The sequence below is a fragment of the Polyodon spathula genome, chromosome 11, assembly GCF_017654505.1.
Source record: "Polyodon spathula isolate WHYD16114869_AA chromosome 11, ASM1765450v1, whole genome shotgun sequence".
NCBI lineage: Eukaryota > Metazoa > Chordata > Actinopteri > Acipenseriformes > Polyodontidae > Polyodon > Polyodon spathula.
Window position 1 is genome coordinate 10,572,184 of NC_054544.1, and position 26,593 is coordinate 10,598,776.

A 26,593-nucleotide genomic window follows, 5' to 3' on the forward strand; every position below is an offset into this window, starting at 1 on the left:
GGACGGAAGTTCACCTTTCAGCATGACAACGACCCACAGCACACAGCCAAAGCTACACTGGAGTAGCTAAGAAACAAAAAGGTAAATGCCCTTGAGTGGTCCAGTCAGAGCCCCGACCTGAATCCAGTCGCAAATTTGTGGCATGACTTGAAGATTGCTGTCCATCAACGCTCCCCAAGGAACTTGACAGAGCTTGAACAGTTTTGTAAAGAAGAATGGTCAAATATTGCCAAATCTAGGTTTGCAAAGTTGGTAGAGACCTATCCCAACAGACTCGCAGCTGTAATTGATGCCAAAGGTGCTTACAGCAAATATTAACACAGGGGGGTGGAGACTTATCCAATTACGATCTTTCAGTTTTGTATTTTTAATATATATATATATATTTTTTTTTTTTTTCTCAATAAAAACTCAGCCACTGACTCATTGTGTGACCCTGAGCAAGTCACTTAACCTCCTTGTGCTCCGTCTTTCGGGTGAGACATTGTTATAAGTGACTCTGCATCTGATGCATAGTTCACACACCCTAGTCTCGTATGTTGTAAAGCGCTTTGTGACTGTGGTCCACTGTGAAAGGTGCTATGTAAAAATAAAGATTATTATTATTTATTATTATATCATTTGTCAGTTTGTCAGTATAAATATGTATCCCTGAAGTGTGTAGGTTAAAAAGTGTGGTTATGCAGCGGGGAATTATTAAGTAGATAACATATACCTCTAATATGTTACAGATTGGGCTTGATTCTGAAAATGCTTTATTACAAAATTTGGTGGGAATATGCTGATTTATAGGATTCTTATTGTGAAATTAGACTTTCACAAGTGAATAAAAATTGATAGTTGAGTTTCATCCGTTGTATTATTTTGTGATCAGTGATCTTTCTTTTTGCATTCTACTTGGATACTAGATATTGGACAGTAAGCAGGAAAGAAGAACTAAAGGATATTGTATGCAATGTTACTGCAATAATTGGGTTCACAAATGATGGTATCCAAAAGTCCATTCATTCACAGTTCTTGGGCTAATGGAGAAACCTTTTCCCAGCACAGAAACAAATGAATCATGTGCTGCAGTGACCTGTATATCAGTAATGGTTGAATATGCATGAGTCATTGTGTCATCATGACTTGCACTGTAATTGGCACAACATTAGTAATGACTCCATTGGCATATCAGCCTCCCTGCATATTCATGGAATTAAATAAATTCCATAGTTCTATAAATGTATTCTGAAGCTGCAGGTGGCCTATGTGCCATGTAGATGCAATCAATTGCCCTGGTGTAGTTTGAAAATTCAACAACCTAATAAAACTCATGTTTCTTTCTCTGAGGGTTGCCTGTCATTCAGAGAGAGGAAGGTGGGGGTATGTACACTATTTAAGGCATCCACATCAACTGGATTTGCTATCCTACAAAATAATTTGGTGACAGGTCACTCACAGGTGGAAATTGTTTGTAAACCACCTCCTAATGATTATCAGGATCATCTTAATTGTTTTGAAACAAAGCTGTTTTGTTGGTATTGTTTGTGAATATTAAGCGTTGCCATAATAGTGTAATTGTGCTAATTTGTTAGCGGGTTTTGTGGTGTGGACTAATACTCATTTGGGGGCCAAGTTGAGACCATCAGCCTCACCCATAGCCGCCAAAATAGCCCACTTCGTAACCTAGCGTTGCACTAACTTAACGATCTTGACTGATCAACAGCAGTTTTGTGTCCCTGTTTGACTGGTGGAAAAGCCATTTTCTGTAGACACATTTACTTCCATGATTCTTTCTTTATTGTTTTATATCTTTCTTTATTTGCACAGATTCCTACAGTCTTTGTAATTGTTGCCAAAGAATCCCAGAGTGGATGGTGAAATTAACAGCAGCTTTGCTTGAGCTGTAAAGCTTCCTGTATTTGTTTAGAAAGAAAGATGGCAGGATTCTCTTCCTGTGAATATCTAGTCGTGCTACTGTATTTCCTACCCACTGCTTTTAATGAAGGAAATATTATTTTATTAAAGTCATTTTTACTGAATATAAGATGCAATACAAGATTGTACATTTTAAAGATATTCAGTCCAACCAACCATCCTCAACAACACTGTATATCATATTATGGTAGTTAAATAGACCAAACATTTTAAATAATTACTTAGTTATTCCATATCATATGTATCACCATCTTATCAATGTATAATGTATAGTGAGTGAGAAATAATATCCATATACTGTATTATCAAAGATTAATAATCTTTGGGTATATGAAGGCTTTTAGAAGAACCTAGTGTACAATTTTTATGAAACTTTAAGAACACAGCTTATTGATGGTATTGGAACCTGAGTGTGCATGGAGGCGTCTTCTGTGTCCGCCCTGCTGCATGTCAACATGTACATACACTATACACTAGTCACTAGTGCATGTAGGTCATGGTGATCTACTTTTTCATGTTACTGACAGATCTTATGTTGTATTTACAACCATGATGGGAGGTGAATGTCACTGACATGCTGTTTATTTATTTGTTACTCTCATATATACCAGTATTTTATTCATCATTGCCAATTTTCAGCTGTAGGGTGACCTTCTGGATATTTGTTTGAAAGCAGACTGTGTAGTAGCCTAACACATGAATGGCAAATTCCCAAACCATGTCTTCTGATTACTGATAAAGAGGTCAGGATTTAATATGAGATGAGGCAGCTGTCAGTTGACTTGTGATAGGCATGGTTGGGCTGATGTGACATTGTGTATTACGTCTGACTGTAATGTTTCAAACAGGCACTGTGCCAAGTAGAAACGGTCACTATTTGCTGTGTGCTTTTTTTTAATTTACAGCTTAACAAACTTTAATTTAAAAATATATCCTAACAGATTTTAAGAAATAGGCTACTCGTCATAGGATTTTAAACAGTTGTTTTGGTATATTCTTCCAATTTCTAGCAATAAAGTCTCAAACAGGGACTGTTTTGAAAGCTGTTGCTATTAACAGAAGAACAACAAAACAAAACAAAAAACAATGTGTTTTCAAAAGGAATGGTTCTTGCATCAAAACCGATTATTCAGGTTTATGTTGCTGCTGTTTACTATGTAGTTTTAATATAAAGGGGCCTACATGTATTGCTAATCTATAGAAAGGATGTACAAGTAACTTCCTTAAACTGCAGAGGAAATGTATACTTTAAAATGGACATAAAACTATAAAATTATGTACTGCTTTGTGTTGACTGAACAGTTTCATAAAAAAATTGTTATTGACTTTTGTTGCAGTGTAAGTCTGAAAGGTGACACACTAATTTACAGATGTAAATTATGTATATAGAAAGCTGCAATAACAAGCAAAAATATAGCCTTTTCTAGCATTTGTTCAAAAATTAGTTTCGCACCATAAAACCAGTATCTTTGTGAACTTTTTTTTTTTTCTCGTAAAATGGAAGGTACAATACACTTTATCCTGGAAAATTGCAATCAATTACTCATAAATACATCTGAACAGCATCTAAATAGGAACTTAATTGATAATTACCACATAATAAACAGTGATTGTATCAGCTATTATCTGCTGGGACTGTACTGCGCATCTGTTTCTGTCTAAAAATGAATGTAATTAATGAACAGATTATTATCAGTATATGTGTGTGTTCTTTTACTAATAATAGCAAGACCTACCATTTAAAGTCAATTATCTGTTATTTCAAAGGGCAACATTATATTTCCACAGAGGAAGACATGGCATTCCGCAGGGCAGCAAAGAGAACCATTTTTCTTGGAGGTGGCGCAGTTGCTGCAATTTATAGCCTTTCCCAGCTTTCTGCATACAAGAAACAGGTATGCTTCAATCTAAAACTGTGTTCTGATAACCTTAGGAAAGGAACTGTGTGGACACTGGAGTTCCAGTGGCACTTTTTGTAGAATAACACCAGTGTTCACCCATATCTATATACTGTTACCATACCAATTTTTTTTTTTAAGTTCTGGAAATATAAAGTATAAACCATTTCTTCAAAAGCCAAATATACACTCCTCTTAAATGTATATATTTTTTCTCATTCTATTAACATTTTTTTGCCTTGTCTCCTACTTTCTCACCTGTTCTGGGTGTTCTTGAAGTTGTGGGAAGTGCTTATATACACACACACACACATGCACAAAAGAAATGCAACACTCAGGTCTAATAAATTTAATCAAATACTTTAAACATCGAAATCAAACAAAATCACAGAAAATGTTGACAAAGATTCAGATCAAGGAATCATAAGTTTTCAGTGTGAATTGTGACACACTGTCACAATGAAAACATTACAAAGTTAGTATCAGATATGACCTCCCTGAGCATTAACACAATCCTGGCAGCATTGACGCATTTACCTGATCAGCCTCTGGATAGACTGCTGTGAGATGTTCCGCCACTCTTCCTGTGCAGCTGCAGCCAGCTGGCGAAGGTTGGCTGGTCGCAGTTGTCTTTAAGCGATTATGGAGATGGATCAGTCAGATGCGACGGTCCTGAGTCGGTGTGGTGACCCTCTGCCTTCCAGGACGTGACCTGTCCCTCACAGAGCAAGTTTCCTGGTTTCTCTGGACTAGTCTGCTGGTTGTTGAAGCAGATCTCATTCTGCAGGCAACTTGTCTTACAGACAGGCCACTGTCAATCATGACAATAGCAACCAGGCGACCTTCATTACTCAATCGGGACATGGTCGTATCTTTCGTTGTTTTTATGTTAATTAAAATCATGTCTTTTCAAATGGCTATTTATACAGATTCTTAATCAACTCATTTTGGCAATTTTAACTCGAAACACCAAACACTGAGCACCTGGTGTTTTTATGAAATCCCATGATTTGAGCTCAGTATTTTGTTATCCCAAGGAACAATACTACTCAAACAATCAACAAACCTATTTGTTCGCTATTTAAAATGTAAATGAGCTATTGATACAAAACTTAGGGCTGTATTCTGATCAAAGTGCAATTGTGAATGCAAGCGCGAGTGACGTTTGTCACTGATTCTGTGGTGCATAAATGGAGCGAAGACATGTCTTGAGCTGTTATAGCGCGCCTGCCCCATCATCAAGGGTCAGCATAAATTTCAGGGCATTGTATCACTAACATATTCACAGAAGCGATTCTGATGACAGCGCAATGGGGTCCCAAATAAACATTGAGCACAGCGTTAAGACCTGCTGAAACCAAGTTTATTTAGTGTTGTAAAAGAAAAGAAAAAAGAACCTAAGACAAAAAAAGGACAAAACGTAAGAAACTAACAATAGTATTTGTAAATTAATAAACAAATATATTAATTAACATACAATGGAGGACTACATTTATTTTCAAGAAGACTGGCAATTATTACAAGTGAAAATATTTATGTACAGTGTATGGCCAGCAGCATAACAGGAGCACCACTTCTGCATCTGTATGTGTATGTCTGTCCAACTAGGGCTTAAATCTCTGATTAAAGGAGCTCAAATGTTACCTTTCAAACTATGTTTAATCACTGTTCCAAACCAATTCACTCGGAAATACATTATGGTTATATTGAAACTCTACTACATTACAAGCTCAGAGGGAACGTGATTTCATGTCCCGCTAGAAAACTAGCAATTGAATCTGCTGCTGCTACTGGTAAACAGGTTGGGGAGGTTAGTAAGTATTTTACACTTTACATGTAGTAATGTCAATGCCATGAAATAATGTACCTCTGTATAATCATTATAAATAATAAATTATTGTCCTACGTGCCTCTTTTGTTAATATAGCAATCTCCTGTGTCGTGAAGCATGGTTTACGTATTCTCTCGGTAAGTGACCTACCACTTGCTGGCCTGACTTGCTCTGTGCTACCGCCGCTCGACATGCTCGCCACTTCTACAAAATCGGAGCCTTGCGGTTACGCGAGCACGTTCTGTCTCTTAAAGGGATCATTGCCTGGCTCTGATTGGATAGCAGATTCCCCATCCTCTTCAGCATTGATTGGCTGAGCGCTGTCAGCGCGCCACTGTTTTTTTAATTTAATCAAAATTCACACTTTTGGAGAAGCCACTCCGTGTGGGGCAGACGCGATTGACTTTAATCACTGCATTTGGGATTTAACTCATGTCATGAGAATAGAGCCCTTAGACTGTTGCGTTTGCATTGTGCATCAGTATATATGTATGTCAGGGTTCTCCCCAGGAATTCTATACAGCCGGTCGGCAGAACATTATAGCCGGGAGCACTTTTAACGGAAAAATAAACTTGCCTTACCTTAAATATTTAATGCGACAAAATAATTTGCATAATGTGTTGTCTTTTGTTGACTATTTCCGGTTTCTCTTTTTTATGTTCTACATTTTCTTTTTCATTACTGTTTTTTATTATGGTAAATTGCTGTGCTTATTTAGGCATTCTACGATACGACTGGGGAAAGATAACGTAGGTTTATTGGAGTTTTCAAAAAAAAGGTAACCTTTTCACTTCCTTTTAGCTTAATTATTGAGTTTATTGCATTATTTAAATTGTTTTATTTATACTAACTTTTCATGGCATTTTGTTAACGCACGCCTGTTTTTGTTTTTCGCTGTTCTTTTTAATACAACTGTTGATTTTAAACATTTAACACAACAGTAGTACTCACACACATTTGGTCACCATCATAACTGTTGCATTAAACCAGAGTGTAATAATCCAGCACCTCTGCACTCAAGCATTTGTATGTCAGCTGACAAGTGTTCAGCTGATATCCCATCACGCCTTTCTTCTTAAAGGCGTACATCCTCTGTACATGAACCTACAATATCTCTCACAAGCACCTCAGTACATAGTTTTACGATATCACAAAAGGTGTGTGGTGGTGGGGGGGGGGGTATGTGTATAGCTACTATGTACTATATATCACGTTACAGTACAATAATACGATAAAAAATTGAATGAATGATAATACCAAAAAATAATCATAATATTTTTTAATAAAGTAGCTGGCGCAAATATAGTATTAGGTGGTGGACTGCGCCGATCGCCGGCTTATTTTGAAAACCCTACATTCATTGTCACTATTTTTGCTTTGAAAATAATCGTTTTTTTTTTTTTTTATTCGGTTCATTTTTAACGTTTTATCCTCTCGAAGTGCTAAATACAGAAAACCCGCCCCTTCGAGTCTGCCTGGAAAAATTTTGTGTCAAGACGTAGCACAGCTGTCATGTGGTTCCAAGATTTTTTTTCACCCAGCGATGCGCAAGTGATCTATCTAGTCTGCTAGAAGCGCAATCAGTCCTTTTTGTTAAAGGCACAGTAGCATCTGCAAAATGGACAGATCTGTTTTTTTCAGCCGGGCAGAGACAGTCACTTCGCCAGGCATCTCGCCCAGCAGAAAAGGCCTGGGGAGAACCCTGTGTGTGTGTGTGTGTGTGTGTGTGTATCTATATATCCATGGGTCTGTGACGCTTGTAGCTACTTGACATTGCCTCAATACTTCATTACCCAATTTATAAAGCTGTAAATGTGTAAGTAACATTTTTGTTAAATTATGTACTGTAGTTATGTTGCCAAACAGTATGTTACTGCTCTCTGCTGTGCTTGGAACTGGGGGCCAATACTGTTTTAACACTGATTTACTAATTGCCCCATTGCCCGAATAGCTTTTCAGTTTATCCAGATAGCAATGGATTTGAATATCCTTGCCCTGCCATTACCAGGGGCTCAATAGAATTTAAAATGTTTTTTTTTTTGTTTTTGTTTTTGTTTTTTTTTTATGAAAAAAGACTTTTTGAAGGACAATAATTAAACTGTATTTAAAAATTGCTGAATGTTTTTTTTTTTTTTCAAAACCTTTGTGTTTTCCATAAATATCCATAATTAGCAAAGTGTATCTCAGTGTGCATGAGGGTAATGATTGCCTAGCAAGATTTTTAGAACCAGTGATATTTTTACTTTTCAAATGACTGAAAAAGTTTGCTATAGTGCAACTTACACTTGCACTATATATGGAAAAAGGGCATACCAGTGTCAACTCTGTCATAGGCTAATGTTTCAGCCTTCAATAAATCCATCTCCCAAAGGGATTCAGTCTGAAGGCAACCCCTGTTACAGCGTGGACTGGATAACTGGTTTGGTAAGCTGGAGTAATTACAAGTTATCTTCTTTAATACCAAAGCTTATTAATTGAATATAGTTTGAAGACATACAGTAAAAGAAAAAAAAAACTCAAATAATATATTGGCTGAACTGTAACCCAGTCTTGGAGCCATATAAGATTTATGGTTAAAAACAAAACCGAAAACTGTAGAGATTGGCTATACCTACATTTCATAATTTGTAAATCTGTTTTTTTTTTTTTTTTTTAAAGAAACCAAAGACCTACTGTAGGTTCTGTGTAATGGTAGTGTGTCTCCTGAGCACAGACTGGTAAAAATGTATTCTAAAAAAACTGAGTAGGGTATATTTTAAGATATAAATCAAATGGAAGAAAAACAACACAGGGATTGCAGTGGGGTTCCCTATTTCTAGCTTTAGTTCAAGGCTTGTAAAAGCTCGTGTTTCCTACATTAATAAAACGTGCCTGCCTCTGTAGGAGCGTTATTTGAAAGTAACCCCAGGGAATCTATAAATAATAGCATTCTAGGATGCAGTTGCTGTGGCAATGCGGTTGTTGATTATTAATTAATTAGAATTTATTTATTTATTTATTTTAGACCAGCATAAATTAGCATTACTGTGGACAGCTGCTTTTGTTACTGTAATAATGTTAATATGCTTACATATTAGGCATGAAAAAACAATATGAATCCAATTTTATAAGCATGTTTGTAATTCATTAAATTGCTGCAGGGTTCTGCGGTGTTTTTTCATGAATACTACCTGAAATAATTTAGCTACTATATTCACTACCAGTTATTGCAGTGTCTGTAATGTGAATACAAAATGTTTCATTTGTTTCATGTTAAACAACCCGATGCAAAAATGTTTCAGTTGCTTGTGTATGTATGTTATTGTGAACTATGGTTATGTCTGATAACTGTAAAAGAAACAGTAATATAACTAAATAAAAATACCGCTTTCCCTGAAAATGTTGGGTCATACAGCATTATGGAAAAGTGTTGTACCTCTACCCATCCATACACATTTAGTATTTTTGTGACCACATTTAGTGTGGATGACACTTGAAAGCCATTGAGGTAGTAGAATATCCTGAGCAGATTTTGTGTTCATTATTCACACAGCTCAGTAATCCCCATGGTTGTTTTTGTTTTACGCTGGTCTCCCTGTTGCTCGTCCCACTAATATGGCATCCAACTATCACACCTCATTCAAAGATGTCTTTCTGCTTTGAGAAATGGGGTCACATTGGTCTGTATCAGCTGTGGCTCAAACTTTTATACCTGCTTCCACCATTAATTTACAAAGAAGCAACACCTGATGTTAGATGCTCTACAATGGAGGTGGTACAGTCCTTTTTCCAGGAAGTTATATACCTTGAAGCCTTATAGGTCACTTACTAGTCCAAAGTTTAGGATGATAAGCTTGGCAGACATCAGTTGTTTATAGATTGATTGATTGTTGCATTAAAACAGAGTATCCAGGTTTATGTTTAAACAGAATGGTAGAATCTACAGATTCACAGTTGAAAGTTGTTGAGTTTGACATTGCAAAGTTTTTGCAATAGCAGGTCTTGAATTTCATTTTTGTGTGCTGTGGGGATTTCCCCCCTATGCTGCAGCCAATGGGGGGGGGGGGGTCCAAAATTTTAGGGGGGAATGGCAAAAAAAAGGCACTTTTACATGTAAAAAAAACCTCAGAATGCGGCTCATAGTGCTTTCGTCATTGACACCCACTTCCTTAGAGATTGTTGTAGCGTTCCAGGATTTTCTGGGTCCTCTTGCTGAAGCCTAAAGTAAGATAAAGATATCGCTTTGAAAAAAATGTTGATGTCTGATACCTGTATTTGTTGTGTTATTATAACCAATGTAATGACTGGAATAATAATTTCACTAGTGCTTCTGATTTCCTTAAAATTAATAATTGAATATGCATTAGACATACTGACCGATGGGCATACAGAGGGAGACACCTCCATATGTGCCCACAATCTGATGCTCTCAATAATGTAGGATAAATACTGTTAATACCAAGTTACATCACAAGTTGATGGTTTTCTAGATAAATACAGAAATGCAGTATGACCTGCAAATGGAAATATGTACACTCCCATAAATCCCCAGATATTTTACCAAGTTACATCACAATTGGAAAACCAGTTTTTCAGATATATGGAAAAATGTCAAACTACAGATATTGTTATATTTAATACCGTTTGCTTTTAAACAGTGTTTATACATACAAACCATGAAAGAAAAGTTTTCTGCCCAGAAAAATAATTTGCATGCAATTCAGCGTCACTCATATATTTTGCATGATTACAGGATAACCTGGTTGTTAATTGTCTGTGGTGTTTAAACATGCACATCTTTAGGAATAGACACTAATTATTAGATCTTGTTTGCTGTTACAGTCTAAATTGCAAATGTCTAGGTTCATTCACAGATTTGCAAGTCTAATGGAGCATGAACATGAAGAAGATTGATGTAATCATTTAGAATGAATGCTAAATACAGAATGAATACGATGTTTAATCATTACTAAAACTCTTATACAGCAAACTTTTTATTGAATATTTCCGTAACTCAGTCCACCTTTTTAAGGGTCACTTAATCAAAATGCACACATTGCCCTGATTTGACAGTGTGGTGCTAATACAGCTAGATACAAAACTAATTAGTATGAAGGTATGTACATTTATATTAAGATTAAGTGGGAAATAATTAGCTAGTCTTAATAAATGTATCTTTGTACATAGCTATAATATACCAATATTAGCTTATTTCCACGGACAGCCAACTCGAGTGCGCCTGAATTGGCCAGAATTGTCCCAGAACTCGAGTTGTGGAAAAAGGAGGCGTTTCCATGGTTTTCCGAGTTACCCGAGTTATCACGTGAGTTGGGTAGGAAATACTTGCGAGTTAAAGGTCATTCGCTGCAGATGGTATTGCAGACAAATTGTCAGTGATTTAAAAGATAAATCCATCTAGATATTCTTTCTCATTTGTTTCATGCAGTGTATACACATCTATATACTGTAAACTGCACCTGTCACTGTCGTAGGACTGTTCTTTTTTATGTTAAACATTTTTGTGTTTTTGTTTTGCTTTGTTTTTTTACAAGGGTTTGATTAAGTAACAGCCAAATGTGTTGCATTTTTCTTTGTGACCGTGCTAAATGAAAAACGGCAAATCAAAAACAGTAAAAATCCCCCAAAGTAGCAAATCCACCGACGTTAATACCAGCCAAAATGTCCTAGGTATGTTCCCACCCACTACAACATTTTAGATTGACATTTAGTGATGTAATTTCCTCCCAGCCCGAATTCAGGCCAGCCCAAGGAGTGAAATCGGACTAGATAATTTGGGCTCCCGTCTGAGTTGGGAGCCAGCTTGAGTAATTTAAAAACATGGAAACAGAGGTGTGGGGGGGCAACTCGAGCACATACCCGGGTTCTGTGGTTCATGGGAATGTGGTATGAGTGTTTTATTTTATGCATTGTTATTATTATACTTTTTTTTTGTTGTTGTTGTCATTAAGGGTGTTTTAAAATTTCCAAAAAAATATGTATTTGAATTTATAACTTTCAAATACTTACATAATACTTACAACAATCAGATCAACACAAATCCAGTGTATTTCATAGATTTATGAATATGTACAGTTCATCAGTTATTTTATAATAGATCAAAGAAATGGCTTTTTTGCTTTTGTTGTATAGACACAGCATATGTTTGTGGACGCTGCAGAACCAACAAAATTACTTAATCACGATGAGCTTCCTTCAAGAGAATCTCAGCTGTGTGTTCTTCAGAATACAAAGGAATTTGATGTGCTTGTTGTTGGAGGCGGGGCAACAGGCTCAGGTTGTGCCTTGGACGCGGTCACAAGAAGTAAGCAAAGTATTTTCCAGTATGCATTCTAGGAACTATTTACTGTTAATACCATAACACCAGTAACTGTGTGTTTTTTTTTTTTTTTTTTTTTTATATCTTCTGTCTAAAAATACATGTGACAAAAAATAAATGTGGTTTGACTTTCCTAAGATAATCCTGTAATGCCTCAACTGGATTGGATCTAGTGATCTGGTTAGATATGGTCATCTTGGTAGTACCCAGGAAAGAATATTTCATTGCATGCAGAACAGTTTTGCATTTTTAAACATGAGTGCCCCATGACTTTCTCAAACACTGGATCTCCTTTCAGTCAGGGTAACTTAACGAATGTCTCCAATGCTGCTGATACCTCAGGCGAACTTCCAAAATCTCCCTGTCCAGGGATGACCAAGCTGTTATAGCTCCAGGATATGCCTCAGATTAGTTTTTGACTGGGCAGCTGTAGATGTCATGCAAATACATAGGGATTTAAAGCCACATTTATTTTTAATTTTGATACAGCTTATGTTGTATTATATGCTTTTATCAGATAGTAAATAGTGTTTTGGTTTTTTTGTTAGCAAGCCTTTTATTTTACTTGTGTTTTTTTTTTTTTTCTTAGTGTCAACTAAATTTATTTAGGATTATTGTTTTGCATTTCATGTTCCAGTACCTTTACACTCTCTTAACTAATGTTTACCATGTTTGGTGTTACATAACCTTGCATCATTGTATTGAAATGGCTTCTAAACTTCTCCCTTTGGGTCTGTATCTCGGAAGCAGTTGAAAGAAGCAATCTTAGGGGAAGTAGTTTGTTTCAAGGATGTGGTGAATGAAAAGAACAACGAAGTGGAGCAGAGTCACTGGATCTGAGAGACGACACTCTTATTCCCCAACGTGTGCTTCTTACTGCTGCTGCTAAAACATTATAAATCAATTATCTATGGTACTGGTTAGGGGTTTCTTTAACCTTTATCTTTTATCCAGTTCAACTGTCTAATGGGGCAGTAGTAGGGAGTTAGATCCCCTCTCCCACTAATTCTAATCCTTTTTTTTTCAAAATTTGGGATTTTTGGTATATAATATATCAGGGGACCCGTGCTGCTTCTAATAGCAGAAGGGTAGCTGAGTGAATTGGCAGCTGTCTCAGTGTTGAAGAAGGTTAACAATAACATCAGCCACTGAAAAAGGATTTCCAATTGTACAAAATGATGCACCTGTAATAAGATTTTATTGTATTTATACATATTAGATTTTGTTATATTTAATATATAGGAGACTGTGTGGTCCAGTGGTTAAAGAAACAGGCTTGTGCTCCATCTTTCGGGTGAGACGTTCTTATAAGTGACTCTGCAGCTGATGCATAGTTCACACACCCTAGAATATCTAGATGGATTTATGTGTGTGTGTGTGTGTGTGTGTGTGTGTATATATATATATATATATATATATATATATATATATATATATATATATATATATATATAATGGGGATTGATTTTATTCTTAATACAAGGCCGGTAAAACGCGACTGACGTGTATCTAGGTAATGGATATCTGAGTGCTGACTGTAGTTGTCTCGAATACTCTGGTCTCAAGTCACTTTGTAGACTTTTCTTGATTTTTTTGGTTTGTTTTGGTTCCAATTAGATCTTAAAACAGCCCTGGTGGAGCGAGATGATTTCTCATCAGGTACAAGCAGCAGGAGTACCAAACTCATTCATGGAGGAGTAAGATATCTACAGAAAGCCATTATGAAATTAGATTATGAACAGGTAAATGGTTCATTTTTCTGCATAGTTGACAGTTATCATTTAAATTCCCGATCCATATTGTTTTTATTTCATTTTGCATTCATTTTTCATTCATTTTTAGTCTTCATTTTTCCCAACTCTAGTGCTTTATACTATAGCATTACCAAAATAATCCAGAATTGCAAATACTGCAGTGTACTTAATCATCAAGGGTAAGGTAAAGACTCAGATATGTCATTACGATTTATATTTGTTTTTTAAAATACACACATCCAACTGCAAGATTTTTACATCATATTTTTTATTTGTGTAGTAATTGGTTGTTTACTAGTTATGTTTAATTTCAGAAGCTGTAGAAGACATGTATTTTATAAAGAGTACTACATTATTTAAAATATGTTAAATATTTTAAAAACTTTATCCTGAAAGACAAGAAAGTATTCAGATAAAATAATGTTATGCTAATGGATGTAGAAAATAATGGGTTTTTTTTTTTGCTGTTTTGAGAGGTGTCAGATCTACAGTGGTTGAAGAACAGTATATGTATGTAAAAAATAGAACATTAGAACATTAGACTCCTTTCCTTCTGATTTCAGAAGTCATTAAGGTTACAAATAAAATGATATAATTTAGAGCATGTTTCAAGTTTTTATAAGAATCTCATTAGTTCATGTATCAAATTCCTGCCAGTATAAAGATGCATGGGTCTTCAGGGTTAGATTTTGAGAGAACCAATTAGTGTGATTACATGATTTACAACTTCTGCAAATTCAGCAGATTTGTAATAAATATGTTTTGTACAGCTACTGTCTGAAAACATAATGCAAAGTAAATGGTTGTTTTGTGAAGCTGTATAAGGCAGAGGTGTCAGAAGTCATATTTGATTGCATTGTATAGTACACAAGGACAATATGTTTGAGATAAATGATCATATAAAAAAAATGCCTTGCATGATGTAGAGGAAGCCAGGTAAACAAAACATGTAAACAACTGTAATGTAAACAAAAAATGGTATCACCTTCATTTATTTTAAAAGAGAAAAATATTTTAGCGAAATGCTAAAATATACATATATTAAATGCAAATCACAAATCAGTTTCTGCACTTGGAAAATAACTTTGTTTTGCACTCTAGATAATTTTCCATGGTTGGGCTAGATTAAACTAAGTTAGCAAGTGCAAGAAATATCTCAATTGCCAAGCCTTTGTGTCTGCTTTAAAAATAGCTGCTGTCAGAAAAATGAAATCTGATGTAAATCAGAACAAATAACAGAAGTAATTTCCATGTCAGCCTAGCCTTCAGTGTAGTTTTGCTTGTGTTTTGCATTTGACTGTCTTAATATATGCCCAAATCTAAAAATTCTACAGTATCTTTAAAACTTGCAAAGTGAATAGCAGCATTGTGGGCCTTTATGTTTAATTTGAGGAATTAAAAAAAAAAAAAAAAAAAAACGGCTGTCTCTTATACAGACTGTTTCTTTAATTAAAAATAAAATCGTCTGCTTTCCTTGGTGTTGAAGCTAAAGTTACTGTTTTTTTTTTTTTTTTTGTCAGTACGTGATGGTAAAAGAAGCCCTTCATGAACGTTCTAATCTTCTGGATATAGCTCCTCATTTGTCAGCACCGTTACCCATCATGCTTCCTGTTTACAAGTAAGGATACGCTTACAGTATTTATAAGTGGTAAATCATGAAACCTTAGATCTCATATTTATTTGGTAAAATACACAGTATGTAGCAAATTGTATGAAGATTGACACATTTGGCACTATAGTGCAAAGAAAAAGAGAAATACAACTATTTTAACTGAATGAATCTATCAAGAAGCAGCTCACCCTAGGATTCCATTTTAGTAATGGGGCTGTTATCCTTATAGTGGCTTTTAAAAAGTACCAAAGAATTTTTTTACAAAACTGACTGGTAACTACTATTGTGTGCTCTATGAAGTTCTACTGTGTTATTAAATAATTGAACACGGAATCATTGTTTTTTTTTTGTTATTTTGTACTTTTTAAGATTATGTCAGCACCATATTTAAAATGTAATCCTGTGGTAAGTTGCAAGAAGAGGCAGTTAAAAATGCTGTTGTTTGTATTTTATTGCTAGATTTATACCAATTAAATTATGAACTTATGAACTTATTTTAAAATAAGTAATTTTGCATATTTTATATCACTTATCTTTGCCGGAATGTTTAGAAACTATTCATCTTACAACTACTAGTACTTATTATGGGAGCATTTATTAACATATTGTTTGTAAATTAATGTCCCATGGCCAAATCCACTTATGCCAGCCTTCCCCAGAGCCTAGATTTTTGGTAAAAATAAGAGTTTTTTTTTTTTAATTTTTATAAATGTAATAAATTGGCCGGTCTAAGTTGGTGGCCTTCAGCAAGAACGTGTGCTCCGAAAAGGGGAAATACCTGTTCAGCGACACTGGAGCCACTGTACCTGTTGTATTAAAATAAAATAAAATATTTAAATCTATAGAGTGTTAAAACAGTTTTAGCTGGTAAAGTCATTGCATCCTGTATATTTTATAGGTGGTGGCAGTTACCATACTACTGGGCTGGTATAAAGATGTATGATCTTGTGGCAGGAGGTCAGTGTTTGAAGAGTAGCTATGTCCTCAGTAAAGCAAAAGCCCTTGAACTTTTCCCCATGCTAAAGAAAGACAAGCTTGTTGGAGCTATTGTCTATTATGATGGTAAGTTATCTCTTTCTGCTATTCTATTTGCATTAATGGTATTTTTAAACAGTCTCTGTTTACCTGACCTGCTTTACTGTTGCAAAGAAGAAAAAAAAAAGTGATGTCTCTTTCTGTAATTCCTAAAATGTATAATAATTAAGATGCCAGTATTGGGTTGGGTTAGGTTACTATAAATAACATATTAGAAATCAACCAGTGAATTACATATTCATCTAAATTCTTCAAAAATTGTAACTTGTGTACATATAAAATCATCTGTCACATTCATGCACTTCTTTAATTCTCTAATAGAATCAGGGAAGGCAGATAAGTCGATCGTATACTCCTATAGTGCGGTGTTCGTGTACTCGCTTACAGATTTTCACATACCCAGACAACAGTTAATCAAGAATAATCACACAGACTTAGTTAATCGAAATTTAATGAAACAGTGTATGTATTTACTCCTTTGGTTTATTAACGCTTACATGGATCAAGTGATCATAGATCTACTTTGAATCCGAGCTCATAGACAGTCCAGGCAGTCTGGTGTCTTTGAAGAGTAACAGCATTAATAATATATAAAGCAATATAGTTACATTACGTACCTCAGGCAGTCTAAGGCACCAATTTACACTAATAAAGCTAATAATAATACTACCCTATAGCTTCATGCTTCAATAGAGGTGAGATATAAATTTAAGGTTACCTTACCTTCCACAGAGAAGCATGTCTTAAAATATAAAACAAAGAAAGGACATTCATCCAAACCATAGGCTCTGAATACAACACCAGCAGTCAGCTTCACAGAGAGGTCTGTTACCAAGCTTGGCTGATAATTTTACACCCATATTTAAATAACTTTTTTTCTCCCTTTGTGCATCAAAAGGCTTAATTAAACCTAAACATCTGGTTGTTAGACCGCCTTTATCTCTAATAATATACCAACAGCCCTGTTCAGTATTTATTTTAGAACAGGGTTTTCCCCTCCGCCCCTGTACTGTATTTTGTGTTTGTATTATGATTTGTTATTTATTTATGATGGTGAAAGCCGTGGTTGTTGTTTTTGTATTTATTTATTGTATTTATATATGACTGCGAAGCGCAGTGTGTTTTGTTATTGTTTTTTTGTATATTTTGTTTTGCAGCGTGGATGGGAAGCCCATCCATATTAATTAAAACTTGTGCAGAAGGTGGCCATCTCCCGAATTAATTAAGTGATTAATTTATTGCTAATCGGGGGATGGTCACCTGCATAAATACCTGCAGCTCTCTGCACTCTGGGTGGGTGTCTTCAAAAGTGGAGAATGGGAGAGCGAGAGGAGAGATTAATTTAAAAACAGCAGATATAGGAACAGTGAAGGCGATCGTCCAGCCTGACCTATATTTATATTTTGTGTTTGTGATTTATTTTTGTTTAAACCTTTTATTTTTGTGCTCTGTGAGCAGTGTTTCTTTTGTTTAAATATTTTTTGTTTTTGTGGGTTCTTTAATAAACAGCGCACACCGCGTCTTTTTAAACTGCAGTACCTACCTCTGTGTTTTTGTTCCGCCTTCTGGCCTGACGTCACCACAACGCCATTTCCTGCCACTATACCATATTACTTCAATTTAGCGCCGCGGCGCTTAAGAGGGCGGCCGTTATACGAGGGCGGCCTTTATTAATAATACTACGATTTTCAAATGCTGCAATATTTTATTACATGATTTATGAACTTTTAGAAGTGTCATGGTTGCTTACTTTCTGTAATACGGTAGTCTACCTGTATGTAGCAGCGTGTGTGACTAACCTACTTTGACTACAGTACATTTATTGGTGACAGTAGCCAAGAGCTTATTAGGTGGGAGTTGGAAGGTCAGGAGAGTACTGTACCAGCAAATCATGAGTGTGTATTGGTTGTTAAAGACAATGCTGGTGTGGCAGTTAAATCCAAGACTGTGACATAGCTGTTTTTCTGCACCCAAAATTACCTCAGAATATCAGTGATTTCCATAAAAACTGCAATATATCCTGCTCTGTTATTTTTTTCTCACTGTAACTTGCTTGTTTGTAATTTCTCGGAAAGAGAAACCGAAACTAAATCTTTTCTTAGATAGTAAGCACATTGTTTTTATTTGTAGGGGATTGAGTACTGGAATTGCAATTGAACTGAAAACAAAACAACAAAACCACCTATAAGAACTCAGAAGGACTGCTGTTCTGTATGTAGTTTATCTTGTATTTTCTTTCAGAACTATACTACCATAAAATTACTATGTGTGTGTACATTATTTTGTAATTTACATGCTAGATTGAGGCTCCTGTCTCTTCGGGGGCGTTACATGTACATAGTCAGTGTTGCACATTTATTTGTTTACTGTGTGTGTTTTTTTTTAGTAGGGGGAGAAAAAAATACCTTAATGTTTCTTTATTGATAGTGGCTTTTGTTTGTGGATGGACTCTATTATAAAGCTGATATATGACTGCGGCATCAATACAAGAGAGTCTTTAATTCAAGAGCGGCGCCAAATTGAAGTAATATGGTACTTTTGGGTGTCAAGCTACTCCCTCGTTTCTAAGATAAGGATATATGAGGTTTTCTCTAAAACATTCGGTTCTCCTTACATTGTCTATTTTAACATTTAAATGGGAAAATGATAATCCCTGTGGATCACTGGGGACACACACAAGCATGATCTTACAATGCTCTACCATACGGGTACATGCAGGACATGGTTTTGGTTCTATTTGTGGTAGCCAAGTTCTGCATCTTTGACATCCACATATTAGTCTGGGTGTACGTATGTCCGCCTTTTCAGAGAGAGTTTCCCACGGGGAGTAATAGTTCTGGACTGATAACTATTTAGTTTATCAATTTGATCACAGAAGGCTATTTTGTTAGGTATTCCTTCCATCCAAAATGTATGTGTTCGCCAGAATTCTCTATTTTTTATATCAGAGGGTTCCCAAGCCTCGTTATCACCTTCATCATCAGTGGGGAACCCCACCTCCCCCCCCCGAGAAATGTAGTTGGTTCGATCTAAAGACCAGTTACTTTGGCTGCATAGGCCTTCCATACAAAAGTAACCAATAACTTATACAAGAGAGAAGGGGTTAGTTATGTATGTGGGTCATCACTGAACAGTACTGAAGCAGTATTGGGTGTTGACACTCTGCACAGGCGTGCAGATTTAATTAACACAAGTTCTGACACTAGGGTACCAGCAGTGGCAGTCTTCGTGTCACGTAAAATACAGAAAACAAAACAAAACACAACAAAACAAAGCTAAAAATAAAAGTTACCACACAAGGCAGGCTCTAGTCCCACTAAAAGGAGTGCAAATCCTCTCTACACTATTTGGGATGAATATTCCCTAAACTGACCTACTTCTGGGCTTCCGGAGTCGGCCTTTTCACATGGCCTCGGCTGAGCAATGCCTTCACAAGCACCATCTTGGCGTGGAAGGGTTTTGTGTAGTAGTTCTCTCCATGGATTGGATGCTCTCCTCCTCAATGTTAATACAACACCTGTCTGTGTAGCATTGTGGTGCAGTCGCCATAAGCTGCACACATTTGTGCAGGAACCAGCTACAGGGCTCTCTCTGTCACAACGTTACTTGTGACAAATACCAAGCATAGAACACAATTTGAAAGTAAAAGAAAAATAACAACATTTGCATCTTTCATAACGGTCCCTGAGTGTGATCTTTGATTTTTGATTGATAAAATTAATATGTTGTGTGTTTATATTACAATGATGATTTAACTTTATGCGCATTTAACATATGTGTACTAGTGGCTTTTAAAATTGACGTTCCAGGGATTTTGCAGGTATCCTAATTAGAGATGGTTTAAAAATGCACAATTGCTTAATGTTGTCTGCCTTTGTTTAATATTTAAGAATAATATAAAGAGTGCTTAGTGTAAATGTAAATGCAGTTTTAATATTATGTTAGTTATTCATACTTTGAGCAAAAGAAAAAAAAAACCCTCAGAAAACCTTGTGGGAAACAACAAATAATTTGATCATAGTTAACAAAAATGTAATTGTCTATTGAGGATGCCATTCCTTGATTGATGATACTTAAAATACCTTTGTGAGATTAGCCACACAACACCAGTGGATAACTATTAGCAGTTTAAAAATAGTATGGCAACTGGAATAAAATAACCTACAATAAAAGAACTGTGGGTGGTTGTTGTAGATTAGAAGACCCAACCTTGTAGTCAAACATCAATTTACCAGCAAAGTACATGCACAATTACACTCATAATCAAATTCACCAGATATGTAGGTGGAATACACTCATGCCAATACCTCATTTGATATCAGCAAAGCACCTTCTTTTTCTTGTTTTTTCAAATCTAATCCATTTTCTTTTTGGAATGGAGCCATGTGTTATAACATAGGCAGAGATTGGCTGTACATTTTGCTCCAGCAAATTATAGTTTATTTTAAGGTGTCAAAACTAATAAGGCTAAACAATTTACCAAATATGTGGTGGTTTCCTATATTCAGAAGGTGTTTCTAGACCTAAAGGTTATTTAAACACTTACTGATCTAATTCTACTTTTTCACGTTCTAAGCCTTATCATAACAAAATATCACCATTAGTATGTTAAGATATTTCAACTTGCATTTTCTAATTCTCCCCAAAAAATGTAATCCTATTAACACTTTAATAAACAAGTGTGTTTATTAATTATTTATTTATAATTATGTGTTTATGTATTAAAGTCAAAAAAGAAAAAAACGTATGGTCCCTTTAAAAGTTCCCCCGCTTATAAAATGCCTTTTTGGTTCCTGTACTCTACATTGAATTCACTGGCTATGCCAGTGCAGCCAAATAACAAACAGCATCATTTCTGTTGATTTAAAACAGAAAATAGCTGCTGGGTGTTTTGTCTAAACTAGTCCTAGAGTCTCCCTTACTGCGGGCTAATTGTGCTCTGTCTTGGCATCAGAAAAACAAAGCATATGTTGGTTGTTAGCCTGGGTGTACGTAGCATGTCCTGTTAACTCAAGGTTTCCTTTGTTGCCTCAAACCTTCAACTTTGTTTCTTAGGGGTATATGTCAGAATTCATTTAGCATTTGTTGATATCTGGATTCTCTTGTACAGCAAAAAGGCAACATATTTTTTAAGAGAATGCGGCTGCTATATGAGCAGTGATCTGTCAAGTTTACTCATGAAGCTGAAGTAACGCTGGAGAAGAGGCATTATACTGGAACTAAAAGAAGAATCCATGGTATTTGAATTTTTTTTTTTTTTTTTTTATGCCAAAAAGATTGTTTCTGCAACCTTTTGTCAAGGTCCCGCAATAAAAGCAATATCCAAATGTTGTGGTTTAAAAAAAAAAAGAAGAAATCCCAAGACTATTAAATTAAAAATATTATTTTATTTAAAAAAAACAAATGTAGCATGCACATAAGCTATCATTTCTTTACTCTCCAATTATTCAATCAAAAACAATTCATTACTGTGACAGTTTAGTACGTGACCTTCTTACTAGAATGGCTTCGACTGCATGAGTGCATTTCTCTTAGGACTTTTCCAGCCATCCTGTTAGAATGATTTCAGTTTCTTGACATGCCTGGATTCATACCCAGAGATTGTGTACTTGTGTCAAAATATAATTTTCTGTTTAAATTGTTACTTTAAATGTATGGGTTCCATGTCATCTTCAACTTTTTACCTACAAGTTATTACATTTCATTCACACAAGGATGTTATGCCCTTTAAAGTTTGTACATCTTCAGTACCCATCTATATATCCTTAAAGGAACGCAAGTTGCCAAGAAAAAGTCTTTTGTTTTGTGCAACCCTTCTTTACCCAGAAACATACAGATGATAACTGCTTCTCCCGCTATACCTGCAACAATTTAATTGGAAGAGTCGGCCCAGTCACGCATTTCCAGCTCATGACTGGGAGAAAATGAAATTCATTGTCATTATTGTCCCTGTCAACTTAGAGTGTTTTGTCCCGCTGCAGAATTTTTCCCACTACAGTGCATTTTGTACCTCCAGGAAACAGGGATTATGTTTGAGGTTGGGGTGGAGGCAATACTGTGAACTGCATTCACCTCTAGGGAGCCATATACTATATTGGCTTTGCTCACTGACACTGAAGATATGTGTTTTAGTACACTGTGGGTTTTATTATTGTATTTGTTATAATTATACTGTATTTATTATTATTATTATTATTATTATTATTATTATTATTATTATTATTATTATTATTATTATTATTATTAAGAAGAAGAAGAATTTATTTTCCATTTAAAGTGTTGCACTCAGGAACATTAATTTAAACAATGTATATGTTACCTGCAGCATTTGATTATTTTTTGACTTGTAGCAGAAAATCATAGTATCCATTGAAAAAAAGAACAACAATGGAATTTTCGACCATTTGGTATTTGTCTGTTTTTGTATTTTCTTATCAAAGCCTCATTGCATGACGCCATAATGTCAGGAAGTGTGAGTAATTATACTTGATCATTGCATTGTCACACAAGGTTGGTTGTATCAATTTATTGTCTAGACCAGTTCGATTTTACAATAAGTCTACTACACTGATATGATAACGGGTTTGTTTTCCTCCTGTGCTGACATAAGTTCTATGAGAAGCTAACATGTTCTTTTCTCGACCAAGAATATTATGTTTAATAATATACCTATGTTAGTTTTAAAACTGTGAATATTTTTTCCAAGTAATGGCAGAAGTTAGAATTAAAAATAAAAATGTATTTAAAAATGTGGCCTTTAAAGTGGTTTCTTTGGTTTGGAGAATTGCTTGCAGCATGTTGTAGCATTAACCAGACCACCCGTTACCTAGCCCCTAGCTGTTACAAATTCAGGGCACATATAATATGTTCCCCTGCAATGCAGAACCATTTCCCTCCAAGCCAATATTCAGGATTTGAACTTCTCTGCAATAATAAATAGAAGAAGTCTCTCAAGACACCAACATTAAAAGTGATTAATCATCTCTATTCTCAGTTCTCTTTAACCAGGGATTTTACAGCAATAAATCTTTAATGATGTACATAAGAATCACTTCCTAATGAAACCAGGCTTTGTTCATTTGTCACCTTTTAAACCCTTTAATTTAAATTACAAAACTTATGACCTTGCGACTTTGAGAATAGATATCTGGTATTGTAAAGCAGCCACAGGATTAATCCATAAATCTCTATGCACAGTTTTCTTTTATTAAAATGGTTTCATGTCAAGTATTAAGTACTTAAGTAGTGATAATATTAAGTATCGTAAATGTTTTTTTGAACGGTACACTAATAGCTTCAGTATGTCAGATTTCAATATCATGTTTTAATCAAGAATAATGCTTAGGTATTCTTTATACTCATCATGTTTAGTTATTTTTCTTAATATGCACATAAGCATATTCAGAGATTTCACCTCCAGAAAAATACAGCAAAGATTTAACAGTTTAAATATTTACTATTTGTTATACAGTAACTTTACACTGTGTAAGCTAAATATTAATTAATTGGAAGTAAATAATTGTATATATTTACATTTTCCACATTTACAATGAGATTATGTGTGTATGTGTGTCAATAAATAGTTTAATCATCATTATTTTAAAATGTATTTTTGACAATTAAAATTATACATCGTAAGACCTCATCTGTCAGGGAGGTCCAAATAGACCAAAGAGCTGCTGTCGTTAAGTAATGTTATTGTTCAACCAGACCAGCTATCATGTATATTCAGTGTGACAGGGCCAGATGTGACATATAGGTTCCGACACACTTCCATACCACCAGTCACTGGCTGGAGGTGACTCATGTCCTCTTTGGTTTTGTCCCCTGCTGCAGGACAACACAATGATGCACGAATGAACCTCGCCATCGTCCTCACTGCTGCCAGGTATGGTGCTGCCACAGCCAATTACACTGAAGTAGTGCGACTACTAAAGGAGACAGATCCTCAAACTGGAACAGAGCGGGTCTGTGGAGCCCGGTGCAAAGATGTTATAACAGGTAAACACTCACCGTTCATTCCACAGTTTTAGTTCTTGCCATTCCTTTTAATTAAAGGTTTTTTTGGGGGGAGGGAAACTATCACCCTTTCAGTCAAAGCATGAGCTTAGTGGTATGTTGGAGTCGACTAGATCTTGTAGTGTATTACTAAATTAACATACTGAAAATAGCCTTACCTTTTAATTGTCATGAGCATGAATGGCTTTGAAAAAAAAAAAGGAATTGTTTTAAAAAATGACACGAATGCATGATTGTGTGGTATCTGTATATGAGTGCCCTCTAAAATACTGTAAAGATTACTGTGAATTAATCTGATTCGCAGTTTGTTGGATTTTGTTTTTTGGGTGCCAATGAAGACTATCCATTCTACAAGCCTTACAAATTAATTTTAAAGGTACTATTGTGCATGTATGGTGTAAAAATGTATAATTACTCCCCAGTAAATACAAATCCTCAACATACATTTGTTAAATTATCAATGTACATGTGTTCATTTTGTTGTTAGCTTCCAAATGTTTTATTTATTTATGTATTTATTTATTTTTATAACACGGCTTGGAAAAATAACCACCTCTGATTGGTTAAACAGCATCACATGACCGTGCGTATATATAGCATATACCATGGTTTGCATTCTAATGAGCCGCTTCACACTGAATAAATCACTACGCACCACTACATTCTAAATTCCATGTCAAACTGCCATTTTATTTGTTATTAGTTACAAAACCATTGCCAAAAATGAGTGGCATTTCACTTATTTCCTTTAATATATTTGGGGATGAAACTCCACATAACCAGTACAACACCAACTTTCTGAGTGAAGACAGCAGTCCGTCTGAAAAAATAAATAAATAAATAAAATAAGTGCACCAGCAAGAACAGACACAACAGTTCATGAGAAACAGCTAAATGAAATAGAAGAAAACAAAGATTGAAAAACACACAAAAAAAAAACTACAGCATGGGCTGGTTAATGTATTTAAAGAAAAAAATATATGGACATTCATTTTATGGCAATAAATCCAAAAAAATCTCAACATCATAAGGGAATTTTATGCCAGTGCAAGTTAATCTAAGGACCAGTATTCAGTCCAGTTTTATAATGCTGAGTTGGACTAAACACATATTTTAACAGTATAAGTTTTAACATCTCTGCTGACAGCGAGTTTAAAACCAGCAGTAATGTATTCATGTGAGTCAGGAAAACCCTTAGAAAAGCAGACACAACACGCCGAATTACCGGCCTGGATTTTAAACATCTGCGGGAAACTGATCTACTGTCCCTGACACCGCAGTCGGATTGGTACGTAAAGTCTGGTTCGATCCTGAACTTAATCTGGCACGACTTGGTTACTAGGGTGTCTGACAAATAACATAAAACATATTTTGAGATCCAAAAGAATGAAAATGTACTAGAATATGTGTAAACTTTATAGTAAATGCTTGCATATAACAAGTTAACAAACTCACTTGAAGATCTGGCTATCAGCTGCTCTTCTTACTTCCTTAGTGTAATTTGAAACTCTGCCCATCATCCAGTTTGTGCTTAGCCCTCTAGTTTCTAGTAAGATGGTACTTTAGATGCAGAAATTCACAATAAACGAACATGTGCAATTTATTTTTAATAAGCGAACAATTAATTAAATTAAATAACATTTGGGACTATATTGCACTGCTGGTATATACACAATAAAAGTTTCTGTTTTTGTCTTAATTTAAATGTGTTTTAATTATTTGTTATTATTTTTCTTCCCACAGATGACAGTAGCCGTGTTATAAACCACTTTGGGCCATGCAGTTCTGATGATATATGCCACTTCAGGGGTGGTTAAATCACCATTATTATCACCACCCCAGCCGTGGTATATATCATGAGAACCGCACGGCCCGTCGCAGTTTATACCTTACATATACAATATATTTGACTGTTAATTCATTGCAAGTAATGGAAACACAGATATAAATATCCAAATAACTTGTTTTTACCAATTACAATGTCTTATAATAATATAAAGCTTTACAAAAGTATTATTAATTGTATTACAACCAATGCAATTAATAAGGTATCTAATTAGTTTACAATATATTGTTTGTTAAATTTAAAGTTGGGCTGTGAAAATTCCTATTTTACATAAACCAGGGTGTGATAGTTGGTGTATATATATATATATATATATATATATATATATATATATATATATTTTAAAAAATAACATTTATTA

At 35.1% G+C, this 26,593-nt stretch overlaps 1 protein-coding gene across 2 annotated transcripts in view; it reads left to right on the forward strand.

Moving 5' to 3' along the window:
- Nucleotides 1-26,593, forward strand: part of LOC121322695 (glycerol-3-phosphate dehydrogenase, mitochondrial-like) — a 42,375-nt gene that overhangs the window by 4,138 nt on the left and 11,644 nt on the right. For both annotated transcript variants that reach the window (XM_041262901.1, XM_041262902.1), the window contains 6 exons: nt 3,709-3,815; nt 11,780-11,951; nt 13,584-13,708; nt 15,241-15,338; nt 16,231-16,394; nt 24,204-24,368. In XM_041262901.1, the coding sequence (XP_041118835.1) occupies nt 3,717-3,815; nt 11,780-11,951; nt 13,584-13,708; nt 15,241-15,338; nt 16,231-16,394; nt 24,204-24,368 (823 nt within the window). In that variant the 5' untranslated portion in view covers nt 3,709-3,716. The remainder of the gene's footprint in view (nt 1-3,708; nt 3,816-11,779; nt 11,952-13,583; nt 13,709-15,240; nt 15,339-16,230; nt 16,395-24,203; nt 24,369-26,593) is intronic.